The 25,792-nt window shown below is 36.6% G+C and overlaps 1 protein-coding gene across 5 annotated transcripts in view; it reads left to right on the forward strand.

The window, feature by feature from the left end:
• The window catches only part of LOC127852290 (putative protein tag-278), an 82,022-nt gene extending 59,789 nt beyond the window's left edge, over positions 1–22,233 (forward strand). For 4 of the 5 annotated variants that reach the window (XM_052386212.1, XM_052386233.1, XM_052386222.1 and 1 more), the window contains 10 exons: positions 556–789; positions 2,435–2,483; positions 4,568–4,783; positions 6,006–6,118; positions 8,806–8,889; positions 12,002–12,379; positions 13,263–14,110; positions 14,897–15,036; positions 15,917–16,063; positions 16,762–22,233. In XM_052386212.1, the coding sequence (XP_052242172.1) occupies positions 556–789; positions 2,435–2,483; positions 4,568–4,783; positions 6,006–6,118; positions 8,806–8,889; positions 12,002–12,379; positions 13,263–14,110; positions 14,897–15,036; positions 15,917–16,063; positions 16,762–16,857 (2,305 nt within the window). In that variant the 3' untranslated portion in view covers positions 16,858–22,233. The remainder of the gene's footprint in view (positions 1–555; positions 790–2,434; positions 2,484–4,567; positions 4,784–6,005; positions 6,119–8,805; positions 8,890–12,001; positions 12,380–13,262; positions 14,111–14,896; positions 15,037–15,916; positions 16,064–16,761) is intronic. The other variant, XM_052386242.1, reaches the window with a different exon arrangement.
• Positions 22,234–25,792: the final 3,559 nt, after the last annotated feature.

The following is a 25,792-nucleotide window of genomic DNA, read 5'->3' on the forward strand; positions in this document are numbered from 1 at the left end:
CTGCAGTTAAAAAACTGAAATGATGTTGATTGAAAGCAATGAAAAATTCGAACAAATAAATTAGACTTGATCTTGGAAAACTGAGCTTAATGCCTATGCATAAAATGTTGACCCAGATAACCCTGTGAAGTCTGCAAAGGCAAATCAGGGATGACACTTTGGACTTGTATGGATTTTTTTTGTTGACAAAAGTATTTTCTAAATGAAAATCCAGTTTAAGCATACAGAGTCGACCCTGATATTAGCCTGTGCAGACTGCAGACTAATCTGGGACAACACATGACACACTGTCAATAAGCCCATCTTGCCCAGAACAAAGCTTAAATGACTGTTATGTTGTTGAAGACGATGACAAAAACAAACACAATTTACACAAAGGATAAATTACTGTCACAGGCTAATCAGGGACGACATTTTCATCCTAAACTAGATCTTTGCTTAGAGGGGACTTCCTTTAATGAAAATTTCCTTAACAGCAGAAAGTGCTGTCCCTGATTAACCTGTGCAAACTACACAGGCTCACTTTGGATGACATTTAATGCACATTTCACACAGCACCAGGATGAATCTCCGGGAGAAGCATGCCAAGCATCTGAACGACCTGCGGGCCTACTACGAGGACGAGATACGTGAGCTGCGCAAGGCGCTGTCCGGTGCACTGGAGGTAACAGGGGTTAGCGCAGACGCCTCCATGCAGTCCACCGTCCACAGCCACCTGCTGGAGGCAGAGAATAGACACCTGGCTGAGAAGTGTCGACGTCTGGAGACAGATTTGGACGAGAAAGACATGTAGGGATTTACTGTTTCAGTTTTTGTTTTCTTTAGTCGTTTCTAAAATCATGTTTGCTTGCTTCAATTAAGTTGTATTTTTGTCCCCTAACGGTTTCACCGGAGGGGACTTATGGTTTGCGCTCTGTCTGTCTGTCAGTCTGTCAGTCAGTCACATTTTTCTGGATCCTGTGATAACTTTGAAAGTTCTTAATATTTTTTCATGAAACTTGAAACATGGATAGATGGCTATATGGACATTATGCATGTCATTTCATTTTGTTCCTACGTCAAAAATTCTGGTTGCTATGGCAACAAATAGACTAGAAAAACTGCTGAAAATGGTGGTTTTCTGGATCCTGCGATAACTTTAAAAGTTCTTAATATTTTTTCATGAAACTTGAAACATGGATAGATGGCAATATAGACATTATGCACGTCATTTCATTTTGTTCATATGTCAAAAATTCTGCTTGCTATGGCAACAAATACAATTTAAAAAAATCTGACAATGGTGGAATTTCTGACAATGGTGGAGCCGGTAGGGGACTATATTGCTTGACAATAGTCTTGTTAATCATATTTTTGTTTCTCTTTTTCAATTTTTTAAAACAATTATTAGTTTCTCCACATCGATTCTTTAAACAATTATTTGGTTCTGTTTGTTGATTTTTGAACCAATTATGATGTTCTATATGTTGATTCTTAAGACAATTATTGTTTCTATTTGTCTATTGTTAAAACAATTCTTTGATTCTCTTCATCGTGTTAAAATAATCTTTTGTTCTCTTCATCAATTTTTAACAGAAATGGTTTTTGTATGTCAATTCTTAAAACAATTAATTGGTTTTATTTGTAAATTCCTAAAACAAGTTGTTCATTTTCTGCCTCAATTCTTTAAATAATTGTTTTTTCTCTGTCTCAATTCTGAAAACAATTGTTTGATTATCTGCCATAGTTTTTTAAAAGTTCTTTGATTCCTAACCTCAATTCTTAAAACTAGAACTGGTTCTCTTCCTCAATTCCAAAAACAATTGTCTTGCGACTTGTGCTCTACCTCAATTCTTAAAACAATTGTTTGATTCTCTACCTTAATTCTTAAAACAATTCTATGTTCTCTTCCTCAATTCTTAAACAAATTATTGAGGTCTGTTCATGAATTCTTAATATAATGCTTTGGTTCTATTAAAAACACAAGTAACTTTGTGTCTAAATATGGATATGTTTTACAAATATATATGTTACTATTGCTGCTTCTATGTTTTATCAACATTTATCTGTAGATTTGTTTATTTGATATATCATTGGGAAATATTTAGATTTTTTTAGAAATGTTTGTTTAATGAACATGTACATAAATTATGTACATACAGGTAGATGTGTTCATTTGATATATGCCTGAGAAAAATATTCAAAAATGTTAAATTGAATTTCATACCAGTAGCAAAAGCTGGAGTCTGATCATCACCTTGCTTATGGCTTTCCAGTATATTGTTTTATTACATTGTTGAATAGTATTGACAAGAGCAATAAGATTAAGTAAAATAAAATTTACCAAAAAAAAGTAGAAGAATGGACAAAGACCGTGTTTGCCTGAAAAACAGTATGTAAAAATATGATTGTAAAGTTTTAAAAGACTAATCATAATATTTTTGTCATTTTGCAGAAAAATTAGAACTTTGGAGCAGAAACTAACTGGTGTGGAAAAACGGGCAGTAAGTATAGGAAGTTAATATAGGAGCAGTAAGTATAGGAAGTTAATATAGGAGCAGTAAGTATAGGAAGTTAATATAGGAGCAGTAAGTATAGGAAGTTAATGTAGGAGCAGTAAGTATAGGAAGTTAATATAGGAGCAGTAAGTATAGGAAGTTAATATAGGAGCAGTAAGTATAGGAAGTTAATATAGGAGCAGTAAGTATAGGAAGTTAATATAGGAGCAGTAAGTATAGGAAGTTAATATTGGAGCAGTAAGTATAGGAAGTTAATATAGGAGCAGTAAGTATATGAAGTTAATATAGGAGCAGTAAGTATAGGAAGTTAATATAGGAGCAGTAATTATAGGAAGTTAATATAGGAGCAGTAAGTATAGGAAGTTAATATAGGAGCAGTAAGTATAGGAAGTTAATATAGGAGCAGTAAGTATAGAAAGTTAATATAGGAGCAGTAAGTATAGGAAGTTAATATAGGAGCAGTAAGTATATGAAGTTAATATAGGAGCAGTAAGTATAGGAAGTTAATATAGGAGCAGTAAGTATAGGAAGTTAATATAGGAGCAGTAAGTATAGAAAGTTAATATAGGAGCAGTAAGTATAGGAAGTTAATAAAGGAGCAGTAAGTATAGGAAGTTAATATAGCAGCAGTAAGTATAGGAAGTTAATATAGGAGCAGTAAGTATAGGAAGTTAATATAGGAGCAGTAAGTATAGGAAGTTAATATAGGAGCAGTAAGTATAGGAAGTTAATATAGGAGCAGTGAGTATAGGAAGTTAATATAGGAGCAGTAAGTATAGAAAGTTAATATAGGAGCAGTGAGTATAGGAAGTTAATATAGGAGCAGTAAGTATAGGAAGTTCATATGGGAGCAGTAAGTATAGGAAGTTAATATAGGAGTAGTAAGTATATGAAGTTAATTTAGGAGCCTCAATTTGGGAAAACTGAATGCATTTGTGTTACATGTTGTCTGAAAGGCATTGCAGACTTCACAGGCTAATCAGGGTCGCCACTTTTCGCCAAGACTTGATTTTTGTTAGAAGAAACTTACATTTAACAAATAACTCAGTAAGACTCCAACTGCACTGGCTAATATGGGACGACACTCTAGGCACATGCATTAAACCTAGTTTTCACAGAACATGGCTTATATAGTTATGAGTTTATAGAAGGAAATAGCATTTCTTGAATATGTTATATTTATATAGGTGTGTTATTCGGCATATTTTCATTTATCACATGCTATACCCTGTTTCCAATGTAATACAACCATTACATATTTTTTTATATTACAGATGTGTAATACAACATTTTTAAGCGTTTTCATTGGCTTAGTTTTCGTTTATTGACCAATCGCATTGTGTTATTTTGCTTTGTAAAAGCCGAGGCATTCCAAATGACGCCAGGAAATGTAAACAATATGCGAGATTTATCATTATGTTTGCGTAAATATTTATTTAATTTGCTCATTTTAAAGCATGTGATAAAAAAGATCTGACACTCGTTGTCATATCATACCATATTTTATTAAACTCGTCAAGGAAATTTGTTTGTAAGCTCACCAAAGGCTTGCTTACTTACATAATTCCTGAACTCGTTTAATAAAATATGGTATGATATGACAACTTGTGCCAGATTCTATATTTATCATTTGTGATAAAGTAAATTGGGATAAATGGGACAAATATTCATGTAAAAACATGAGATCTAGGATATTTGTTGGTTTGGGTTTATTTTAATTATCAAGCGATAAGAGAAAATGATATTTTCACATGGCAGTATTTTTATAGAGTATTTGCATTGATATTCTTAATTGATTGAAACAGAGATTAGAATGATTGTTTGAATACCCCCATTATCTACTTGTTTGTTTGTTCTTCCATCCATACAAGGTTAAACCAAAATGGCATGTTCATATTACATGGATAATGCTTCCTACAAAGCTTTTATACATGAATGGAGGGATCTAACAAGATGCTGTAACATTCACTAAACGCATATATGCACCCAGTGGAACACTTGTCAGAATGGAAGTATTTGCCCATTTCAATAAAAGTTAGGCTCAAACACAATCGTGTTCACGTTCACAGAGTGAGTATGCGGCAGCATTCACAGACTCCCAGACGATGTCCATACAGAACCGCGCCCACATAGAGGAGCTCCAGAGGTACTGTCGGGAGCGTGATGACCTCATCGGTGACCTTGAGTCACGCGTGACCTCGGCGGAGGACAGCGCCAAGATCTACAAGCGTAACCTTGACGACGAGATGGAGCTGCACAGGCAGGACAAGATCTCACTGCAGAGGGTACGGCATGTGTTATGTTGTTCAAGACCAGTATCTTAGGTGTGATGAACCTTAAATGATTTAACATTGCCAATTGTTATAAACCTTAAATGATTAACAATAGCCTAGTTTCAGAACATTCTCAAGTTTTTAGTGCAACTCAGAAGATCAGTTATAAGTTCCCACTCAGTTGATTATAAAGAATGTTGGTCAGCTCACAAGCAATCTTAAATCTCAGCTATGAGAATATTCACATATAAGATATTCCAACACTTTTTCACTGATTTTTAACCAAACTTCATTCCACATTTCCACAGGTCTTCATGGAAGTTGGTTTATCTATCAATTTTACTGATCTTTGCCAGTGTTAAGTCGAACATTTTTGGGCATTATTCCTGCCATAGTAATAAATAAATAATATAGTAAATAATATTGAACATTATTTGGGAAGTAATTCCTGATACAATTTCTTACGAGCCTGGGTTTGCTTTTTATACATTTTAACTTTATTTGAATGTCTTGTCACATTTATCAGAGAAAATCATAAATAAGAAGTGAATACCAAAGGAGTCAATGTTAATACCAGTACCACCATTACTGCTCACAAATACTAATTATAGATAAGAGTCAATTAGAAAGCATTAACTTAAATTATTTTTAAAATGCCTATCTCTTAAGTGCACACCACTTTGCCCTCCTCTGTCGTACTGAGCCAATATGACTAGCACACAATATATCAAGGTTACTGATTAAACCAACCAGGCATTGGAGCAAGTCATCTTGCAGCAAAGGTTATTTCAAAATCCAGAGAATTATCAATCAGCATTTGTGCTTTTCCTAGTTTGGCAGTGTGTTTCCAGGCAAAATTTGCCATTCAGTTGTGTTGATATTTTTGAATAAAAATAGAAAGAAAAAAAGTCAACGCTACTAATTCATTCTCTTCAAAACACTCTTCCATCTTACAGATTTGACAGTTTTACTTATTAAGGATCATATTTCAATTTATCTGACCTCATACAGAATACCTTTTTTATTGGCTCACCAAGTTCACATGCTTTGTATTTTTCTATGCAAGTTGGAGTAGCTTTTGGTATAAGGTTAGTAATGTTAAATAACATCACTGATCACTAACATAAATAAACCACAGAAATAATCTGAATTTGTTTCCACCTTGATTGAGCCCCAACGCATGTGTATCAAGCACCACATGTTATACATGTGTTGTATGTCTATTGTTGTCCAGCTGCTAGATCGCTACGAGTCGTTGGAGCGTGAATTCAAGCTTCTACAGGAGACCATGACTGCCACGGAGACCAAGCTGTACGAGACGCGCACTGAGGTCGTCGAACTCAATAGGTACATGTCATCTATAAGATCCTGGTAGAAATAAGCCTCACCCTGGGAAAATAGGGTTAAATGCAAGTGCGTAAAGTCTCGTATGTTATTCTGATGCGACACTTTCATCCTAAACTGGATTTTTTGCTAAGGCATACATGCCATAATTTTTCAGACCAATTCCGGGACATTGAGTTCAATTGTCCGGGACTTTTGCCGATTTTCCGGGACATGTATAAAATGTAGCGATATTTATAGACATATGCATTTTTGGTACGTTTTTTTTTTGTTTCGCATATTTAATTGCAAAAGTTCGAAAGCCTATCCGAAATACACTTGATCTATTAACGTCAAATTAAACATTACTACTTCCGTTACTAGATACAAGCCACGTATTTTCAGTGTAAGCGTTCTAAACATAGATGGTGACATCACTGCGTTATTGTTATTAAGACCGGTGTGTAACGCGTAGTTGTTGATACGCCTTTATTCATTCAATGTTGGACTTCAGGTGTGTGAACAACTATCCTTTGCCCTTACGTAGCGGGAAATAATGACGTAGTAGATTAAAGTCAATTAACAACCACATTAAACAATGTCGCCTTTTCGGTTTTACCGCGAACGTGAGACAATCGATATGATAACAGGACCCCTGTTAATTGATCGATTTTGACACGTAGCATAGTCTGCCTATTCGGGTAGGCATTGTCATGGAGACTCTGCAGATATACACAGATTCGAGGTGCAGTTAAGCCTAAGATAAGGTACATGTATATATGGATTTTGTAAATTCCGGGACATCTGACAGATTTCCGGAACAGCGGGACAAGTTCTTCATTTCCGGGATTGTCCCGGACAATCCGGGACGTATGGCATGTATGGCTAAGGAGTGACTTCCTTTAAACAAAAAAATACCATAAACGTGGAAAGTGTTCCACTGCACGCTAATCTTGGACGACACTTTGTATGCTACCCCAAACATTTTGGGGGGGAGCATATAGTCGCCGCTTCTTCTGTCCGTCCGTGTGTCCGTCCGTGCACAATTTTTGTCCGGGCTATTTCTCAGCAACTAATGACCGGAATTCAATGAAACTTTATGGGAATCTTTGCTACCAAGAGGAGATGTGCATATTATCAGCGGGTTCTGGTCAGATGATTTTTCACAAAGTTATGGCCCTTTGAAATTTTCCATTAACTGTACATATAGTGCAATTCTTGTCCGGGCTATTTCTCAGCAACTAATGATCGGAATTCAATGAAACTTTATGGGAATCTTCACTACCAAGAGGAGATGTGCATATTATCAGAGGGTTCTGGTCAGATGATTTGTCACAAAGTTATGGCCCTTTGAAATTTTCCATTAACTGTACATATAGTGCAATTCTTGTCCGGGCTATTTCTCAGCAACTAATGACCGGAATTCAATGAAACTTTATGGGAAGCTTCACTACCAAAAGAAGATGTGCATATTATCAGCCGGTTCTGGTCAGATGAATTTTCACATAATTATGGCCCTTTGAAATTTTCCATTAACTGTACATATATTGCAATTCTTGTCCGGGCTATTTCTCTGCAACTAATGACCGGAATTCAATGAAACTTTATGGGAAGCTGCACTACCAAAAGGAGATGTGCATATTATCAGCTGGTTCTGGTCGGATGATTTTTCACAGAGTTATGGCTCTTTGAAATTTTCCATTAACTGTATATATAGTGCAATTCTTGTCCGGGCTATTTCTCAGCAACTAATGACCGAAATTCAATGAAATTTTATGAGAAGCTTCACTACCAAGAGGAGAGGATATTTGTGGGTTCTGGTTAAATGATTTAGAGAGTTATGGCCCTTTGGAATTTTTTAGTTGCTAAACCGTCCATCATATTTATTTGTCCAAAGTTATGCCCCTCAAGACGTTTCCTTTTATCTGAATATATAGTGCAATATTGTGACAAAAAAACAACTTTGGGGAGCATCACCCGTCTCCGATGGTTTCTTGTTCACAGAGTTCTGGCCCTTTGAAATTTTATATAAAAAAATTCTTGTCCCCCCCAACTACTGTGCCCTCAAGACGTTTCCTTTTATCTGAATATATAGTGCATTATTGTGCCAAAAAAAACTTTGGGGAGCATCACCCGTCTCCGACGGTTTCTTGTTTTTACATGAATTAAACCAAAGCAAGGTTCATATTGATTCCAAATTAGAGATGGGGTACAGCAGTTGCAAAATCTAAAAATATGAACAACTAAATATAAAAATGACTTGTCTGTTGGCTAAATCCACTTGTTTGAATATACTTTTTATAGCAAAATGCATGTATGAATTAGAATATTTGACAAATAATTCTGTAAGGCTTATCATTTATAAGTGCTTGGATGAAATATACTGCTTGTGTATCAGTTTATACAAAGTTTGCTTAATTTTGAAAAGGTAAATAATTATTTTACTGTTTACAAATATATCAAACATTTTCACGACTTGGACTATTAAAGGCATCATTATATTTGTTCATGTTTTATTTCTGATGTTCTGGAACACTTTAATTTAAAGTGTTAGCAAAAAAAATCTGTTAAAATCCAAATTACAGGTTACATATAGCCATAATAATTATGTCAAACATTTTTCACTGAAATCTGACTTTGGAAATTTGGGTCTGTTGTACAATGTTGATACAAGGTGACAGTGTTTGACATTTTCCTACATTTAATTTCAGGACAATTTCAAAGCTGGAGCTTGAAAACAAGAGACTCGGGCGAGAGAACGACAATCTACGACACAAAGTCACTCAGTCATTAAAGTAAGTTGCACTTCATTGACTATCACTGAAGAACTCTGGAGGGAACATTTATAAGAATAGTAGAATTGCAGGGATTTAAGCACAGTATTTTGTAATATTACAATGTCTAATCTTTTACTTTTTTGTCGTTAAATATATAAAGCATTGATAAGGCTTGAAATTTCTATTATAATTAAGTGTCATAACCATTGGCTGATATTTAGGAAAACAGATGAGGTTAAATAACCTTAAAAGTCATTCTTCCATATGCAATAATCATTAGAAATATTTCATTATCATGATATGCATTCTTACTAGTTAACAGTGCTTTATATTAAAGCAGTATTTTATATGTCAAATGAAAAAAGCATGTTGATTCACAAGAAATTTTTAGCTCGGCTGTTTTCGGAGAAAACCCAAAGTATTGTCATAGCCAGCACGTCGTCCAGTGTCCGCCGTGCTAAAACCTTTACATTTTGCTCAAAAATCAAACTGCTTCCACCTACAACTTTGAAACTAAATATGTAGATGCACCTTCACGTCCTTGATGAGTTCTACACACCACACCCATTTTTGGATCACTAGGTCAAAGGTCAAGGTCACTGTGACCTCTTCATTTAATCAAAACTGCACCCGAAGCGGAGCATTGGCACTTGTTATGCGGTGCTCTTGTTTAATAAAGTGGCAGTAGAGAATTAATATTATTCAAGAAAAATTATTATTATTAATGATTGTAAATAGAGAATCTGATTTCATCTATTGTTTTTTATGCCCCCCGGTAGAGTTGCTTTTAGCAGTCACACTGTCTGTCCGAAGTTGTTGTTTTATAACATTAGACATTTTCTTTATAACAACAGTTTTCTGGAGGTTTTTTACGCAGCGCTTTCAGATATTCAGCTGATTTTTGGTATGTGAGTCTACCTACATGACCTACAGATGAAGTGTGAAATCTGTTCCGGTCCATTGATTTTTGGCAAAGTTATGGGCCGTGGACTTTCTCTATAATAACGGTTTTCTGGAGGTTTTTTACACAACGCTTTCAGGTACTCAGCTGAATTATGGTATGCTAATGTACCTACAAGTAGATAGCTGGGGAAGTTAACAATGTAGCTTAGCAATCATTGGGGTTAACAAGATAATGAATTCAATATAAAAATGCATGTTTGGAAACAAAACAGACATGTGAGCCATGCTCTCTGAAAATTGGGCAAAATGCTTAATGCATGTGCTTAAAGTGTTGTTCCAGATTAGCCTGTGCAGTTAGCACAGGCTAATCAAAGATGACACTTTCCAATTAGACTGGATTTTTGTTTCCTTTAAACAAAAAATGCCAGAAAAGCGTAAAGTGTTGTCCCTGATTAGCCTATGCTATTTAATTTATCTTCTGGTGCATCTGGTTATTGAATTGTCCTTCTGTCTGTATGTCATGCTTTTTGTGTACAGCATATCCAGTGTTCAAAGGGATTTATATAAAACTTACATCTGGACAACCAAAAGATGCTTAAATAAGTTCAAAGATCACAACATATCTTAAAGATGCCTCTTATGTCAATTTCAGTGCAATAGTTGCATTATGAACACAAATAACATATTGTTGAAAGCGTCCTTTTTGCAATTCTTGTTTTTATGCTTTATATTGCAGTCTGATCAGGTTATCTGTTGTTTTTTGTTTATCAGTACCGGTATCTAAGGGTTGGAAATGAATCCTTTAAAACTTGAACCTAGTAAGAAAGGTCTTTAATTAAATTTAGCTTTCTAAGGGACTACAAATGTGTCACAATACGTATCTAAGTGGTAAAGGGTTAAATAAGTATCTAAGTGGTAAAGGGTAAAATACATATCTAAGTGGTAAAGGGTTAAATAAGTATCTAAGTGGTAAAGGGTAAAATACATATCTAAGTGGTAAAGGGTTAAATACGTATCTAAGTGGTAAAGGGTTAAATACATATCTAAGTGGTTAAGGGTTAATACTATATGATTGTTATGACGGCGTATTCATTAAATGTGCATATCACCTGGGACCCATGTCCACATAAAATGGCTCATATGTCAACATATTCTTGACCAAAATTGCTGTAGACAAGTGGCTGCTGTTTTCCATTGTGTTTGTTGTTTATTATGTAAGTGTGGTTTCCTGATTTTCAACTTTCAGGTAGCACTTAACATAAACTGTTTGAATAAGCATATTTAAATGTAGTGCTTTAATCAAATTTTACATAACAATTTTTTCTTTAATAGAACAGTTTAAACTCCCACCAGTGTTTTTTCCCATTGTGGGAATGGGGCCAGGTCCCTTTTGATTGGGAAAAATCACAGGGTTTTTACTAAAATTTGGAAATGTGTGTTTTTGTTTTACTTACAAATGCTTCAAAATTGAGAATACAAGTATTTTCTGTATTATATTTACTAAGTTTCAACTTATAGAGCTTGATGGGAGATAAACTTTATGTTGATATCAATTAAAGTTTTTAAAAAAAATTGTTGGAAACCTTTAATGTCAATTGGGATTTTTAGGTCCCATTAGGGGAAAATATATACATTGTTCAATTGGGAATGGGGCCGTTTTCCGCCCTTAATTTCGACAAAAAAACATTTCCCGCTGTTATTCATTTGCTGAAGTTTTCACAAACTGATGGGAAGTAGAAGCGGAAAAAACACTGGGCTCTGTCTAACAACAATTTTAATTAGACATTGATGATAATATGATCCTTTTAGGAAGAAAATGTAAAAAGATACAAAAAAAGTCAACACAAGTTCTGGGATAAACTAATGCATATTGTTGCTAACAGCTTAACAACAATACATGTTAAAAAATAGTTATTGGTTATTAATTTGTTTTAATAAATTTCACAAACGTTTGTTTAATCAGATAGGCTTCATGTGAGCCTTGTTTTGGGAAAGCTGGGCTTAATGCAAGTGCGTTAAGTAGATTGAACAAATAAGTCTGTGCAGTCCGCAAAGGCTAATCAGGTACCACACGTTTGGCCTTATCAGAATTTGTGCTGTAAAAGACTTCCTTTAAGCTAGAAATTCCATAAAAGCGGACTGCACAGGCTAATCTGGGACGAACTTATCACATGCATTAAGACCAGTTTTCACAGAACGTGACTCAACTGATCATTCCGTCTTCCAGTCTCTCAACTCTCCACGAATCGTTTGGGAGCCCCGTATCCCCAAGGGATGAACAGTCAAGGTCGAGACCCAAGTCTTCTCCCTCCAAATCTTCCAATCGTGAGGGACCCTTTGAGAACCCTAAATCAACCCCACCTGACCCCAGAGTGCCTGGGTTTGCTACAGCATTGTCTGACTGGACCCCTAGTTCTTCCAAGAGTAAATCAGTAGCTGCTGCAAACCAGTCTATGCTTGAGAAGTCAGCATCTCGAAGCATGTCTGACCTTGCTAAAGAACGGAGGGGTTTAAAATCAGGGAGACCTGAAGAGTCACACAAAGGGAGACAAGCGCAGTCATCTGAAAAATCGGAGAAGCAGTCAAGACATGAAAATCCTCCTCGGTACACTGTCTATATTAGCCTCAGTCTGCAATGGTTTTAATGAGTGTGCTTAAAGTATTGTCCCAGATTAGCCTGTGCAGTCCACACAGGATAATCAGATATGACATTTACAGTCTATACTAAATTTTTGCTAAGATGAGAATGAAAAAACAACACAATAAAAGTGGAAAGTGTCTTCCCAGATTAGCCTGTGCAGTCCACACAATAAGTGTGCTTAAAGTATTGTCTTTCCAGATTAGCCTGTGCAGTCCACACAATAAGTGTGCTTAAAGTATTGTCTTCCCAGATTAGCCTGTGCAGACTGCATTAGGCCCTATTTTCCCAGAGCAAGGCTTATATATTTTCATGTTGACAAAATACAGAAAAGGAGGAAACAAATGTTTCATAAAACTTTGATTTATATGATTTCACTGCATATTTAATATTGTTGAAAAGGCATTTATTAATATGTGTTAATGTTTTATGTGCTATTCTATAAGAACATTTGTTTACTCAACTCTGTTATTTAATAGATTGAATGTTAAAGGGTTACATAGTTTAAGTTAATGTGTTTATTTGCTGGCTGTGGGTTATAAAGTGTTTGCGTTATGCGTTCACCTCAAGATTTTTTTGCCAAATGTGATGACTTTTCTGAAAGCTTACAGGCTTTATGTATAAAAAATAAAATTCTTAAAAATAAATTAGCATATATACACAAACTTTCAATTGTTATGGCAATCTGAAACTTAATGTTTACTATATACTTTATAGGAATGTAAAAATAATGAGCTTCAAGCTGATCTCTTTAAGACAGACTTTAGAATTGTATAAAGGGCCTGTTTATTTGTTCAGACCTTTTCAGCCTCATAAATATGCATGTCCAAACATTTTCTTTCTTACACAGATCTGCCAAAGATGAAGTGCCAACAAGGGACCAAACTCCCCATAGAGAGCAAACAAGGGAGAGAACTCCAAATACAGAGTCAACAAGGGCCAGAACTTCTAATGGAGAGCAAACAAGGGATAGGACTCCCAATAGAGAACAAAAAAGGGACCAAACTCCTCCCCGAAGAGAGAGGTCCCCAGCCAGAAAGGAGCAGTTCTCAGATGGGCCAGCCGCTAGCCAGCGTAGACCAGAATCCCCAGCAGAGTCTGACGTCTCAGATTACTCCCCCTTGTTGAAAGCCGAGCGAGACCTGTTCAAGTTGCGTGATATGATGCGTCAGGCTGTGGCAGTGAAGCCTGCGCAGTCTCCACCCCAGCTGAAACTGCAACAAAAGAAGTTCTACGGCAGTGAAAGACCCACATCCAAAGACGATTATTACCCGGACCTGGGTGTGCAGAGAGGCAGGAAGGAAAAACCCGCTTTATCCAGCCATGCTAGCGTCGCAAAAACAAAGCCGAGTCAAGCGGAAAAATCTGGGTCAGAAACAACTGGTAAAAAAACAAGTTCGAACAAACATGATAAAAATTTGAAATCTAGAGAAAGGTCGTCAAAAGAGTCTGAAAAAGATCTTCGTAGAACTGAACATGAGGCTGATGGGGATGTAAGGGGGGCAGTGAATGGGAGCCATGGGCCCTTGAGAAATGGCAACATTGATAGCTCCACTCGGTTCAATATTGACATCAATGAGGAAAGGAAAACATTAAGCGTGACCCCAAGAAAGGGAGATAATCAGTTTTCCAAGCCTGGGGATCAAGGAAGTTCACAATCAAATGGGTCACTTGGTAACAGGAATCAGGAACAAAAAGGTACGAGTTAAAGGAATAATCAGCCTGGCTCTGGGAAAACGGGATTTGATGCATGTGCATATGTGTCATCCAAGATTAGCCTGTGCAGTTCACACTGGCTAATCAGGAACGACACTTTCTGCATTTATGGTATTTTGTATCAAGAAAGTCTCTTCTTTGGGAAAATCAAAATTAAGTGGAAAGTGTGGTCCCAGAATAGCTTTGGTCTACACTTTACATGCATGCATTAAGCCCTGTTTTCCCAGAGCAAGGCTCATTTATTGTTAAACACTAAAATTACACATTTAAAGCAAGACTGTCCTACTAGAAAACCAGAGATATAGTCACTCTGTTGCAGTGTCTTGTTAGTTAAGTTGTTTGGTTAAGTTTTTTTTGGTCCGAGTTGAATTCTTATAAGCTGTCACAGAATTCCATTAAAAATGTTCAATACTTGTTTCTATCAAAAGGGTTATCCATTTCAACAAGGGATATAACTGGAGCATATGTACCAGTAATTCACAAGTTATTTGTACATTTTCGTAGTACAAATTTAGATTTTGATTAACCCTTTCCCACTCAGAAGCAAAGTAAAAATGGCTATGTGCAAACAGCATAAAACCAGAACAGCCTGCGAGTAACTTGCTGCTCATCAGTATCTAAGGGTTGAAAATGAAGCCTTTGAAACTTGTAAGAAAATCTTCTTTTTTTTTTTTTTTTTTTTTTTTAAAGACTTCATAAGCGTCAAAATATGTATCTAAGTGGTAACGGGTAAAATACGTATCTAAGTAGTAAAGTAATAATGTTCAGGTGCAGACGGGGAATCCAAGGTGGAGGGCGCTCTGGACTTGATGAGGACTGGTCAGCTGACAGCTCGACCTCTGTGGGAGAATGTGCACACCTCCATGGTCAAGCCTAAAAATGACCTCCAGGAGAAAAACAAGGCCATTGTAGGTTACATTTGTTCTCTTCTTAGTTTCACGGATAATTTTGGATAAGAAAATGATTTTACTTAATTTAAATGATGTGAATTAATTTAAATGATGTGATTTTAAAGCTGTCAATAACAGATAATTACTCATTGTAGGTTACATTTCTTCTCTTTCTAGTGTCACAGATTGATTAGTTTAATATGATTTTGGGAATGATTTGGGTTAATTTGAATGATGTGATTTTAAAGCAGCTGTCAACCAGATGAGTATTTGGGAACTTGACAAATGTAATGTTTTTAACTACACACCTGCTTAAAACATGATAAAAAATTTACCAATTTGATGATGGTTTAAAACAACAATTAAGTTACCTATACACTTTAATAATTTCATCTGTACTTGATGCAATCAAGGTAAAATAATTTAGCCGCCCTTTGGGAAAAAAGGGGGTTTATTGCATGTGTGTAAAGTGTTGTACCAGATTTTCCTGTGCAGTCCTCACGGATGACACTTTTCTGCCTTAACTGAATTTTCGCAAAGAAAAGACTTCTTTTAAAATGAAAAACTACAACATAAAAGCGAAAAGTGTCATCCCTGCACAGGCTTATCTGGGAAACACTTTACAGACTGCATTACACTTTTAACAGAGGTAGGCCCATATAGGTTTAAATAATTAATAAAACTTAAGAATTTACTAAATCTGAGTTGGATGTCCCCCAGTTTAGGCAGAGAGTGTTGTCCCAGATAAGCCTATGCACACATTCATTAAAGCACAGGAGCAGAAAGTTTGGGAGGGTCTACAAGAGAATTGAGCTTTGTAAATATGCATTAAGTGTCAGGGATGCCACTTTTTGAATAATGAAATCTACCTGATGTATGTATGATATATGTGCCCTAGGAGCAGAGAGTTCGTGAACGTCTACAGGAGATATCTGACATGGAGAGTCGCTATGACGGGCTGCAGGCAGAGAAACGTCAGCTGGAGTCCAGCATCAGCAAGATACCCATGCATGGCCGCGTGGACCGACAGAGCAGGCAACACAAGGTGACACATTTTGTACAATTACTTTTATCCATGGGCATTAAATGTGTGTTGATTCCCCGGATTGACCTATCAACGAAATCAAGACCCGATCAAATAATTAGTTGCCGCCTTTATTTCCAAATTCAGAAATAAAGAAATTGACGTGTCTTCACAATAGGTTGTTTTTTTTTAAACCAAGAAATTTCTTGGTAGGTAGAGAATGTATATGAGATGCGCTTTAGAAAACCTGGGGGTAATCTTTGTGCGAAAAGTATAGTCCCAGATTAGCACTTACAGTACATGTATGCACAGACTTGTCAAGGACACCACTTTCCAATTTTATGGAATTTTTCGTTTCAAGGAAGGTTCTTCTTAACCAATGTCCAGTCTACGCGCAAAGTGTAGTCTCTGATTAGCCTGTGTGGACTGCACTGCCTAATCTGGGATGACACTTTATGCACATGCATTAAACCCTGTTTTGTAATGCACTGCTCATATATCTCTGAACATAATTTCTTTACCAATTATGATCAAAATCTTCTTAAAACTGTGGAGTCATGGCCCTTGTATTATCTAAAATTTCCTCTCTTCAGTTCAGTAGTTTTATTTCACTTTCCTCCAAATTTTGAAATTGCTGAGGACCACAAATGAGAAAACTTTTACTATTGTACCCTGCTGATTATGATTGTTATGGTTCTTTTCTCTGACTCTCCACACAGGAGGAGATGGAAGGCAGACTGGAGTCGGTTGTCAGGGAGCTTGGTTCCCTGCGTATGTCCCTCAAGCGGTACAACGTGCTTAAGACTGCTGGATAGATACTGGTTGCCTCAAGATTGCTGGAGGATAGATAGCGCTTTCCTAAAAACTGCAGGATAGATACTGGTTGCCTCAAGATTGCTGGAGGATAGATAGCGCTTTCCTAAAAACTGCAGGATACATCTTTACAACTTCAAGCATACAGCATACTCTGACCAAAGGTCATTATCATATGATTGACCTCTATTCCAAGGTCATTGCTTTTTATATTGACCTCTAGCCAAAGGACAAGTTCATTAATTCGAAATGGAAAGTAATTTATGTGTTAAGAAGCTTCTACTTGTAATAAATGATGGTAAATCATAAAAATTACTGAAAAATTAACAATTTAATTTCTCGGACAACTCATTGTATGTGTTGTTAAGGTATTTACCCTACCATCATTTTGTAACTATAAGTACACATCATACTGATAAGAAGAAGGTCTGTGATATTAGAATTGTTGTTTTGATGTGATGTTTTGTTTATTTTGTAGCTATTGTGCTTACTATAAAATTTAATTATTTGTTTACAGTTTGTATTTGTTTAAATGAACAATATCAGCATTATTTTAACTATTTGTTTTCTTACCTAATTTACCTTTTGTTGAATCTACAACCCATCTTGAAATTATTATACTCAGAATATAATAACATCTTTGCAAGATTTTATTATACACATGACTTAGGGCAATAAAGTCAAAAATTATTTACACTTATTCACTATACATGGATAAATGAATTGAATTACCTAAAATTGTAAATCAAGGTATTCTTAATAAGTTCTAGGTTTAATAAAAATATATTACATATTGTTCTTATATAATGAAGGTATACAAAATATTATGCAAATATATGAAATCACTTTAAGCAACGAGTCACATTGTTGAAAACTTTAATGAATGTGCCTATAAGCCATTTTGTTTTGTATTTGGGGCATATACGTTGTACTGATGTCTTCAATTTTCATGATTTTAAGTACTGGATGATAATTTTGGATGGTTTTTGTTGATTGGATTAGTGCTTTAATGTTGTTTTGTTTGGTGCTAGTCAGAGTTAGCGAGTTTAGCATTAACTAGTAGCATAAGTGTGCAGTTGCCTGGAGTTAACCATACATGTATTAACCTTGTTCTGGAAATCCATGTGTGTAAAGTGTCGTCCCATTTTAGCCTGTGCGGACTGCACAATCAGGGACGACACTTCCTGCCTAGACTGGATTTTCGTTAACAAGAGACTTTCTTTACACAAAAAATCCATTAAAGCAGAAAGTGTTGTCATTGATTAGCCTGTGCGGATTGCACAGTCTAATCTGGAATTACACTTTACGTACATCACTTGAGCCCAATTTTTCCAGAACAACGCTAATATTTTTCTGCTGTTTTCATTAACATAGGTAGCATTGTTTGGCTAAGAATTGACCTGGTATCTGTACTGATAATAATAGAGACAATGTTTTATGTAGTGTCTGAGAATGTTTTGTGTGATGTAAGATTACATACTAACATTTCCCTTTATGCTTGATCAAAGAGTGAGGTCTTCAATCGACATTTGTTTAAATTCAGCATGTATCTAGTTGATTTTAGAACACAAATTTTAGTATTACCAACATAAAGTAAAAAAAAAACCTGTATTGATCTGCTAAATCTCAACCCTCCTTCATTTATTTTTGTTGTTTTTATATTCATATCAAAGTTTGTTGTAGACTTTGTTAACGAATTTATCCTGTATCAGTTCACTAGGATAGAACAGTGTTAAGATTATGAAGGAGAACATGTGAATCTCTCTCTGGGATAACAGGGCTTACTGCATGATAGTTCATTGTTGGCCTAGATTAGCCTGTGCAGTTCACACAGGACAACACTTTCCACCTAAACTTGATTTTTGTAAAGAAGACTTCCTTAAAACAAGAAATACCTTGAAAGCAAAATATGGTCACTGATAACTCTTTATGGACTGCGCAGGCTAGCCTGGGAAAACGTTCTAGTCACGCATTAAGCCCCATTCTTCCAGACCTCGGCTCATAATGATTAATCTCATGTAGCTATTTTTTTTTATTAATACAATCATTATTTATTTTTTAACATTATGTGTTTACAATTTAATGGCAGTTTTGTATAATCTAGTTAGTAATCTATGTATTAACTCTTTCCCACTCAGAAGCAAAGTGAACATGGCTATGTGCAAACAGCATAGAACCAGAACAGCCAATGAGTAACTCGCACTCTGTTCAGGTTTTATGCTGTTTGCTGCTTATCAGTATCTAAGGGTTGGAAAAGTAGCCTTAAAAACTTCAATCTACCAAGAAAGCTCTTTAATTAAATTGAACTTTCTAAGGGACTACAAATGTGTCAAAATACATATCTAATGGCCCTATTCCACTACGAAAACAAGCCCACGATTCGCTACGATTTCTCACATTTATTGAATCGGGATGACTCGTGACAGTCTGCGATTCAGTTACGACAGTGGTACGATTGAGTTACGACGAATAGTGGGTTTCGGTTGAAGTCTTGCGAATAGGGTCGCGACTTCACTACGATGTGTAAAAATCTACTGCGACTGTACTACAAACGATGCAGATCGGTCACGAATAAGCTAGGACCTCACCGAACGCACCCATGAATTCGGCGCCAATACTAGTATCTACTGATATTGATTCTAACACGGCACGCGACTTGTTTTCTATAGACAAAGAAAGAAATAAAGTGTGGGTTATTCTGCAATAAATTATGGGCGGAGCTTAATGTTTCGAAAATAGTTCCGAATAAATAAGAAAATATTGCAGTAAATTGCACGTGCTTAAATCCCGCTGTTAAAGAAATGTAAAAAATGTAGCACCTATATAAGTGTAATGAAACAACAAATTGTATATTTGGTGAAAAGTAACATGACCACGCTTGCTAAGAATTTGTTTGTTAAGAAACGTAATTAAGAAAACATTTATAGCATGTCAGCTTTTCAGAAGAATTAACACATGTGACGTCATTTAGTTTCTATGAGTGTTGTTCTCAATGAAAGTGACGTAATTTGCAAAATATTTATGAATGAAAACGACGTCAAATGTTTGTACAATTCAATGACGTCACTAAATAGTGAACTTTGTACTTAGAAGGGCGGAGTATTGGAAAATATAGTTAACGTTCAAAAGCTTGAAGCAAATCAATAAGAATCGTGTAAGAATAGAAATAATATTTTTCTATGATGGCTTGTTGTCGAATAACCCACAGTAAGGAGTATAGATTTGTGTTATCAAAGCACTCGTGCTCCGCATTCGTGATTTAATTCCTTCGCATCTATACTCCTTACTGTGGGTTTTTCGACAACAAAACATGATGGAAAAATATTATTTCTTTATCATTCTTTACAAAATCGTAACTGTTTCGTAACTAAATCGCGAGAATCTTAGCGGGCTCGCAACTCAATCGGGGTGAACTCTTGAGAGTCTTGACAAAGTTGTAAATGATTCGTAGACAGATCACGTGATCACCGATTCCCCGATTGAGTCACGAATTACCTAAAATTCCATTACGACGCCCAAGAACGCACTACGACACTGTTACGAGTCAACTGCGATTAAATTCAGTCTTGGAGGTCTTGGTCAAATTTTAAACACCTTTAAAAACTGGCCGTGATTTTTTGGATGCTCACGACTCGCCCGTGACTAGCTACAAATGAGTTAGGACCTACGCCGATTGAGTAACCAATGTCCCCAACCTCAAAATATTGGAAATCGGGACAAATCGTGGGGAATCGGGTCGTAGTGGAATACCCCTATAGGAGTAAAGGGTTAAATATCTTTCTAAGGGGTAAAGGGTTGATACCATATATTATATTCTTATTCATATAAATAGGCTGGTCTGTTTAACAATCGACCCACTGTATGTATTACGCATTACATTGACTTTTGACATATATGCATTGATCTGAATGTTTTCATAACAGCTTCTTGCTTGTTTCTATTATACGTAGGTCAAGTACTTTTTGCCGCCTTATCTGCATCCAAGTGGCTTTCTTCGTTGGAATATTATGCTGTCAATTATACTGTTATGTGCCTTACTACAAAGTTTGTGTTTGATTTTGATTTATATATCATTTATGAAAGATTCAAGGGGTCAAATTTTAATACTCACATGTTTCCATCGTTAGCCGATTAAAAACCTGTTATAATTTCCTGTCTTGAAAATGTTGAATGAAACGTGTTTAGTTATAAATGAATGTACAATTTTAGTACAACAACTATAATTGTGCATCAATTTTGCGAATTTACATTAGAAAAACAAAATCAGAACCTAATATGGAAATCTAGTTTATTTGTATAAAAATGCATACTTAATAATTTAAAGCAAAGGTTACTTGCATCAATGTGTGACACTTTGTGAACAAATCATTACTGATTGAATACTCGCATATACTTTTCTGACATTGATGCTGTTCTTGCGTTACTGTACGTTTCAGATAAGTAAAAATTATATCTTTTTCCTAATATTGATGTGCATTTAATTTGTACCAATTATATGAAAAATCAATTATCATTTAAAATTTACATTCATATTACATTCATATTAAGAAGTCTTAAAACAAGAAACAAGCAGTTTTGAATTTAGTGCTGGAGTAAATAACGAATTGACCGATTGGCTTGATACTTGGCCCTGGACAGAAGATGACCCCTATTGAAATTGGGGTCACTAGGTCAAAGGTTGTGGTCGAAGTCTTACAATAAGTGGGACATCATTTCTGATCAATAACTCGTAAACAAATCCACCGATTGGCTTGATTCTTCCCATGTGCATTGGTCTTGGACAGTACATGACCACTAGGTCAAAAGTCAAGGTCACTGTCACAATAAGTGTGAAAATTGTTTCCGATCAATAACTCGTAAACCAATTGAATGATTGGCTTGGTACCTCACATGTGCAATGGCCTTGGACAGTAGATGACCCCTATTGGAATTGGGATCACTAGTTCAAAGCCCTGTTTGGGGGGCATATGTCTCAGACCGTGGAACTCTTGTTTAAATGAAGTCTCTTAGTGAAAATCCAGTCTAGTCCCTGGTTGGCCTGTACATACTGCAGGCACTTATCTGGGATGACACTTTATGAACATGCATTAAGCCCTGTTTTCCCAGAGCATTACTTAAATATTAAGTTTCGAAACGTGTCCATCTGTCCTGTGGATTATTTTGTCCCAATCTAAAAGGTTTTTGCTCGTGGAAAACTTGTATGGGCATTCCAGGTTTGTTGTGAATTTAGGCAGCTTTGCAGATGTGGAATCACAATGATAATTAAAACTATATGTTTGTTAATTAGATATTTTGTGTTTTGTAATTAAATATATGTATTAAAAAGTGAGAGTGTTTTATTTGGAAACGTGTTAAATAAATAAATATAATAAATGAAACATTATGTTCTCGTTCATAAGAACCAAGCATTCTTGTTGCCTGCTGCTTTGAAACTCAAACATCATTTAAGTATTTACTGTAGCAAAATGGGATTCGAGTCTTTCCTTGAAAAGCTGGACCAAATGCATGTGCACAAAGTGTCATCGCAGATTGACTTGTGTAGTTTGCAGTCTAATCATTAATGACACTTTCTGCTGTCTCGGACTTATTAGTTTAAATGAAGTCTGTTCTAAAATAAAATCTAGCAGCAGTTTAACTTACCCTGCTAGGAGTAAAAACAGGAATTGCTACAACATAAGGAGTTACTCGAAGGCTGTTCTGGTTTTATGCTATTTGCACATAGCCATTTTCACTTTGCTTCTGAGTGGGAAAGGGTTAAGGATAATTATACAACAAATCTTATGATGGTGTTGGGAATGTGTACATGTTACGACGCTTTCGCGCCATTGCGCGGAACGTCACGTAACGTTAACGTCATAACTGTGAGTTCGTTGTTTATATACATTGAGATTTGAAATAGATTGAGAACTAGACACAACGTTTTCTTCCTTTTATACGATCACAAGACATTTTGGTGCCGTGACAAACTAGTCAAGAGTCGAAATATGCAGCTGAACAAGCTCATTGCGATGCGCGACGGTCATCGTCGCCTTATATCCAGAGAACTAGAGAGATTTGACTCAACCGAGTTAACGACATCAGAGTACAAGATTACTTCACATGATAGTGGAAGAAGCAGAAGAAGTGAGAACGCTGAACAATAAGATTGTTAACCATAACGATATCAAAGATTTATCATCGGAACTGGTCGAGGGAAAATCATATTCATTCGACCTAGAGTTAAAGATCCAAAGACTTAGAGATAATCTGAATAAACGTATCAGAAACAAAGAAGAAATTGCATCGAACGTTTTACAAGACATTTATCAAAACAGGAAGCAGCCCGACTACACTGTGCACAGCATTCCAGTCGTGAACAACGCCCCCTACCTTGCACAACAACTGCTGACTCAGGCGACACCGGCCGCTCCCTTAACATACAAGCTACCGCGCTACAAATATCACGCCATGGAGAAGCATGTGATGTGTAATTCAGCGATAATCCTGACCAGACCGGATGTGCTTCTGGGAGTGGATAACGCTACGATCGAGATGTGCACAAATAGCAGAACCCGAAACACACACTCAGAAAAGAAGACACAAACGGATGCAGTTAATCGTACAAATAACACAAAGGATACATTGACTCCCCGGCGTGTATTTCTAGTACAAAAGGGATCTCACGCCGGTAACCAAGAAGACAATCGGATGGAAACGGTACAAGAGAGTGGTTCAGACGACTCGGGTAAAAAAGATGTGACGTTCACTTTAAGTGGCAACAGTCAGGAAGAGAGCACGATGATCTCCACGTTGGTTATACCGGACCGCACGATTCCCTGCAGCCAGAGGATGCTATTCAAAAGCGACAACGAGCCGGTTTTCAACAGTGCGCCGGAAGTGGATGAGAGCGGGGATACATTCCTCAAGCGCCTGCAGCGCTCCAAACTACAGAGTCCAAATGATTCGTGTATGCCGTCCGGTCATGAGTTTTGCTTCGAGGCAGTAGTGAATAAACGTTACAACCGCTGGAAACGACGCCGACGGAAAAAGAACTCTAAGCACCGACAGCCGGTCGTCGTCCCTGGCAGCGGCAGCTCTGACGAAAAAGACGAAAGAAACTCTGTTATAGAACGAATTATTGACACCGTGTATGAACAAATCCACGGGCCTGTTTCGCATACCCCGAACGGATCCAGCGACACGCAGCGCACTCGCAATTGCCGAAGCTGGGAAAAGGAATCGTCCACTAATATCGTTTCCGGCGACGATGGTGACGTAGACCCATCGAGTGGCAATTACGACGCTAGTTCGTCTTCTTTATCGACAGACGCTCTACGCGTCACATATGATAACATTCGGCATATAGCAGACGGCTCTGTGTACACTACTGAGACTAAAGTGTATTCCCCACAGGGCTACCGCGTTCGACCGGAAGCGAGCGACAGTGGCGCCACCTCGGAAGATATGTGCGCCTGATCGCACATTGAACAATGCAAACATGAGATACCGATGCGCCTTAAATACACCTTAAATACACCCCCGAGGAGGTGGTCAAGGGAAATGATGGACTGGTGCAGTCAACAAAAATTCGTGTTGGAAATTGACAAATAGACAAATAACGAAACTATATTCCCTGTAAGTGAAGTGAAAATAATGAAACATTTATAAAACTGGTGATTGATTTCATATACTGAACGTTTTCTTTGTGTTAAGTATGTTGCAAATTAAGTTGTGTTTATATGTTGTTTAAAATGTATTTTCGTCCCAGATATAACATTTATGTTTAATTTATAAAATTATTTGTTTAGTGCTTCGATATTTTAAGTGCATATTCACGTATTTCTATATGTTTATTCACATTTTGCGGCCCCGAGTATGTTGGGAATGTGTACATGTTACGACGCTTTCGCGCCATAGTGCGGAACGTCACGTTACGTTAACGTCATAACTGTGAGTTCGTTGTTTATATACATTGAGATTTGAAATAGATTGAGAACTAGACACAACGTTTTCTTCCTTTTATACGATCACAAGACATTTTGGTGCCGTGACCTAGGATTTGGATTCTCAAAATATCGTCACCAGAGAGAATATTTCCAAACGAGCGCGAATGCAGCAAAAACTCATCGACGATTTCCGCTGCAGATGGAGAAGAGAATACCTCACAGCTTTACGCGAAAACCAGCGGATTTCCGGGCGTAATGAACAGACGATTAAAGTCGGCGACATCGTCATGGTACACGATGAAGGTCCACGGTCACGATGGAAATTGGCAAGGGTCGAGGCGCTCATCCAAGGCAACGATGGACTGAGTACGAGCCGCAAACATTCGGACAGACGGGGGAATTACGAATCGCCCAATTACCAAACTATATCCATTGGAGGTCGGAGACGAAACAGTGTCATAAATTGACTGATAAATGTTGTAGCAGAAGACAATAATCGTGCTAAGATCATTTTGTTTTAAAATGTATTTTCGTCCCAGATATAACATTTATGTTTAATTTATAAAATTATTTGTTTAGTGCTTCGATATTTTAAGTGCATATTCACGTATTTCTATATGTTTATTCACATTTTGCGGCCCCGCGTATGTTGGGAATGTGTACATGTTACGACGCTTTCGCGCCATTGCGCGGAACGTCACGTTACGTTAACGTCATAACTGTGAGTTCGTTGTTTATATACATTTAGATTTGAAATAGATTGAGAACTAGACACAACGTTTTCTTCCTTTTATACGATCACAAGACAGATGGATTTAGTTAGTCACACAGTACAACAATGTGCTTTATAATTTAACCATTATTTTCATTATACTATTGTTAACTTTTAATTTGTTTCTGAAAAGACGATGCCTACTTGGCGAAACACATCAAAGTTAATTAAAAAGAATGAGGTAGATGTCAAAAGCTTTTTGTCCGGCGTTTGTGATCTGTCATTTGTCCTCAGCATTAA

Source organism: Dreissena polymorpha, chromosome 1 (assembly GCF_020536995.1).
Source record: "Dreissena polymorpha isolate Duluth1 chromosome 1, UMN_Dpol_1.0, whole genome shotgun sequence".
In the NCBI taxonomy this organism is placed as follows: Eukaryota; Metazoa; Mollusca; class Bivalvia; order Myida; family Dreissenidae; genus Dreissena; species Dreissena polymorpha.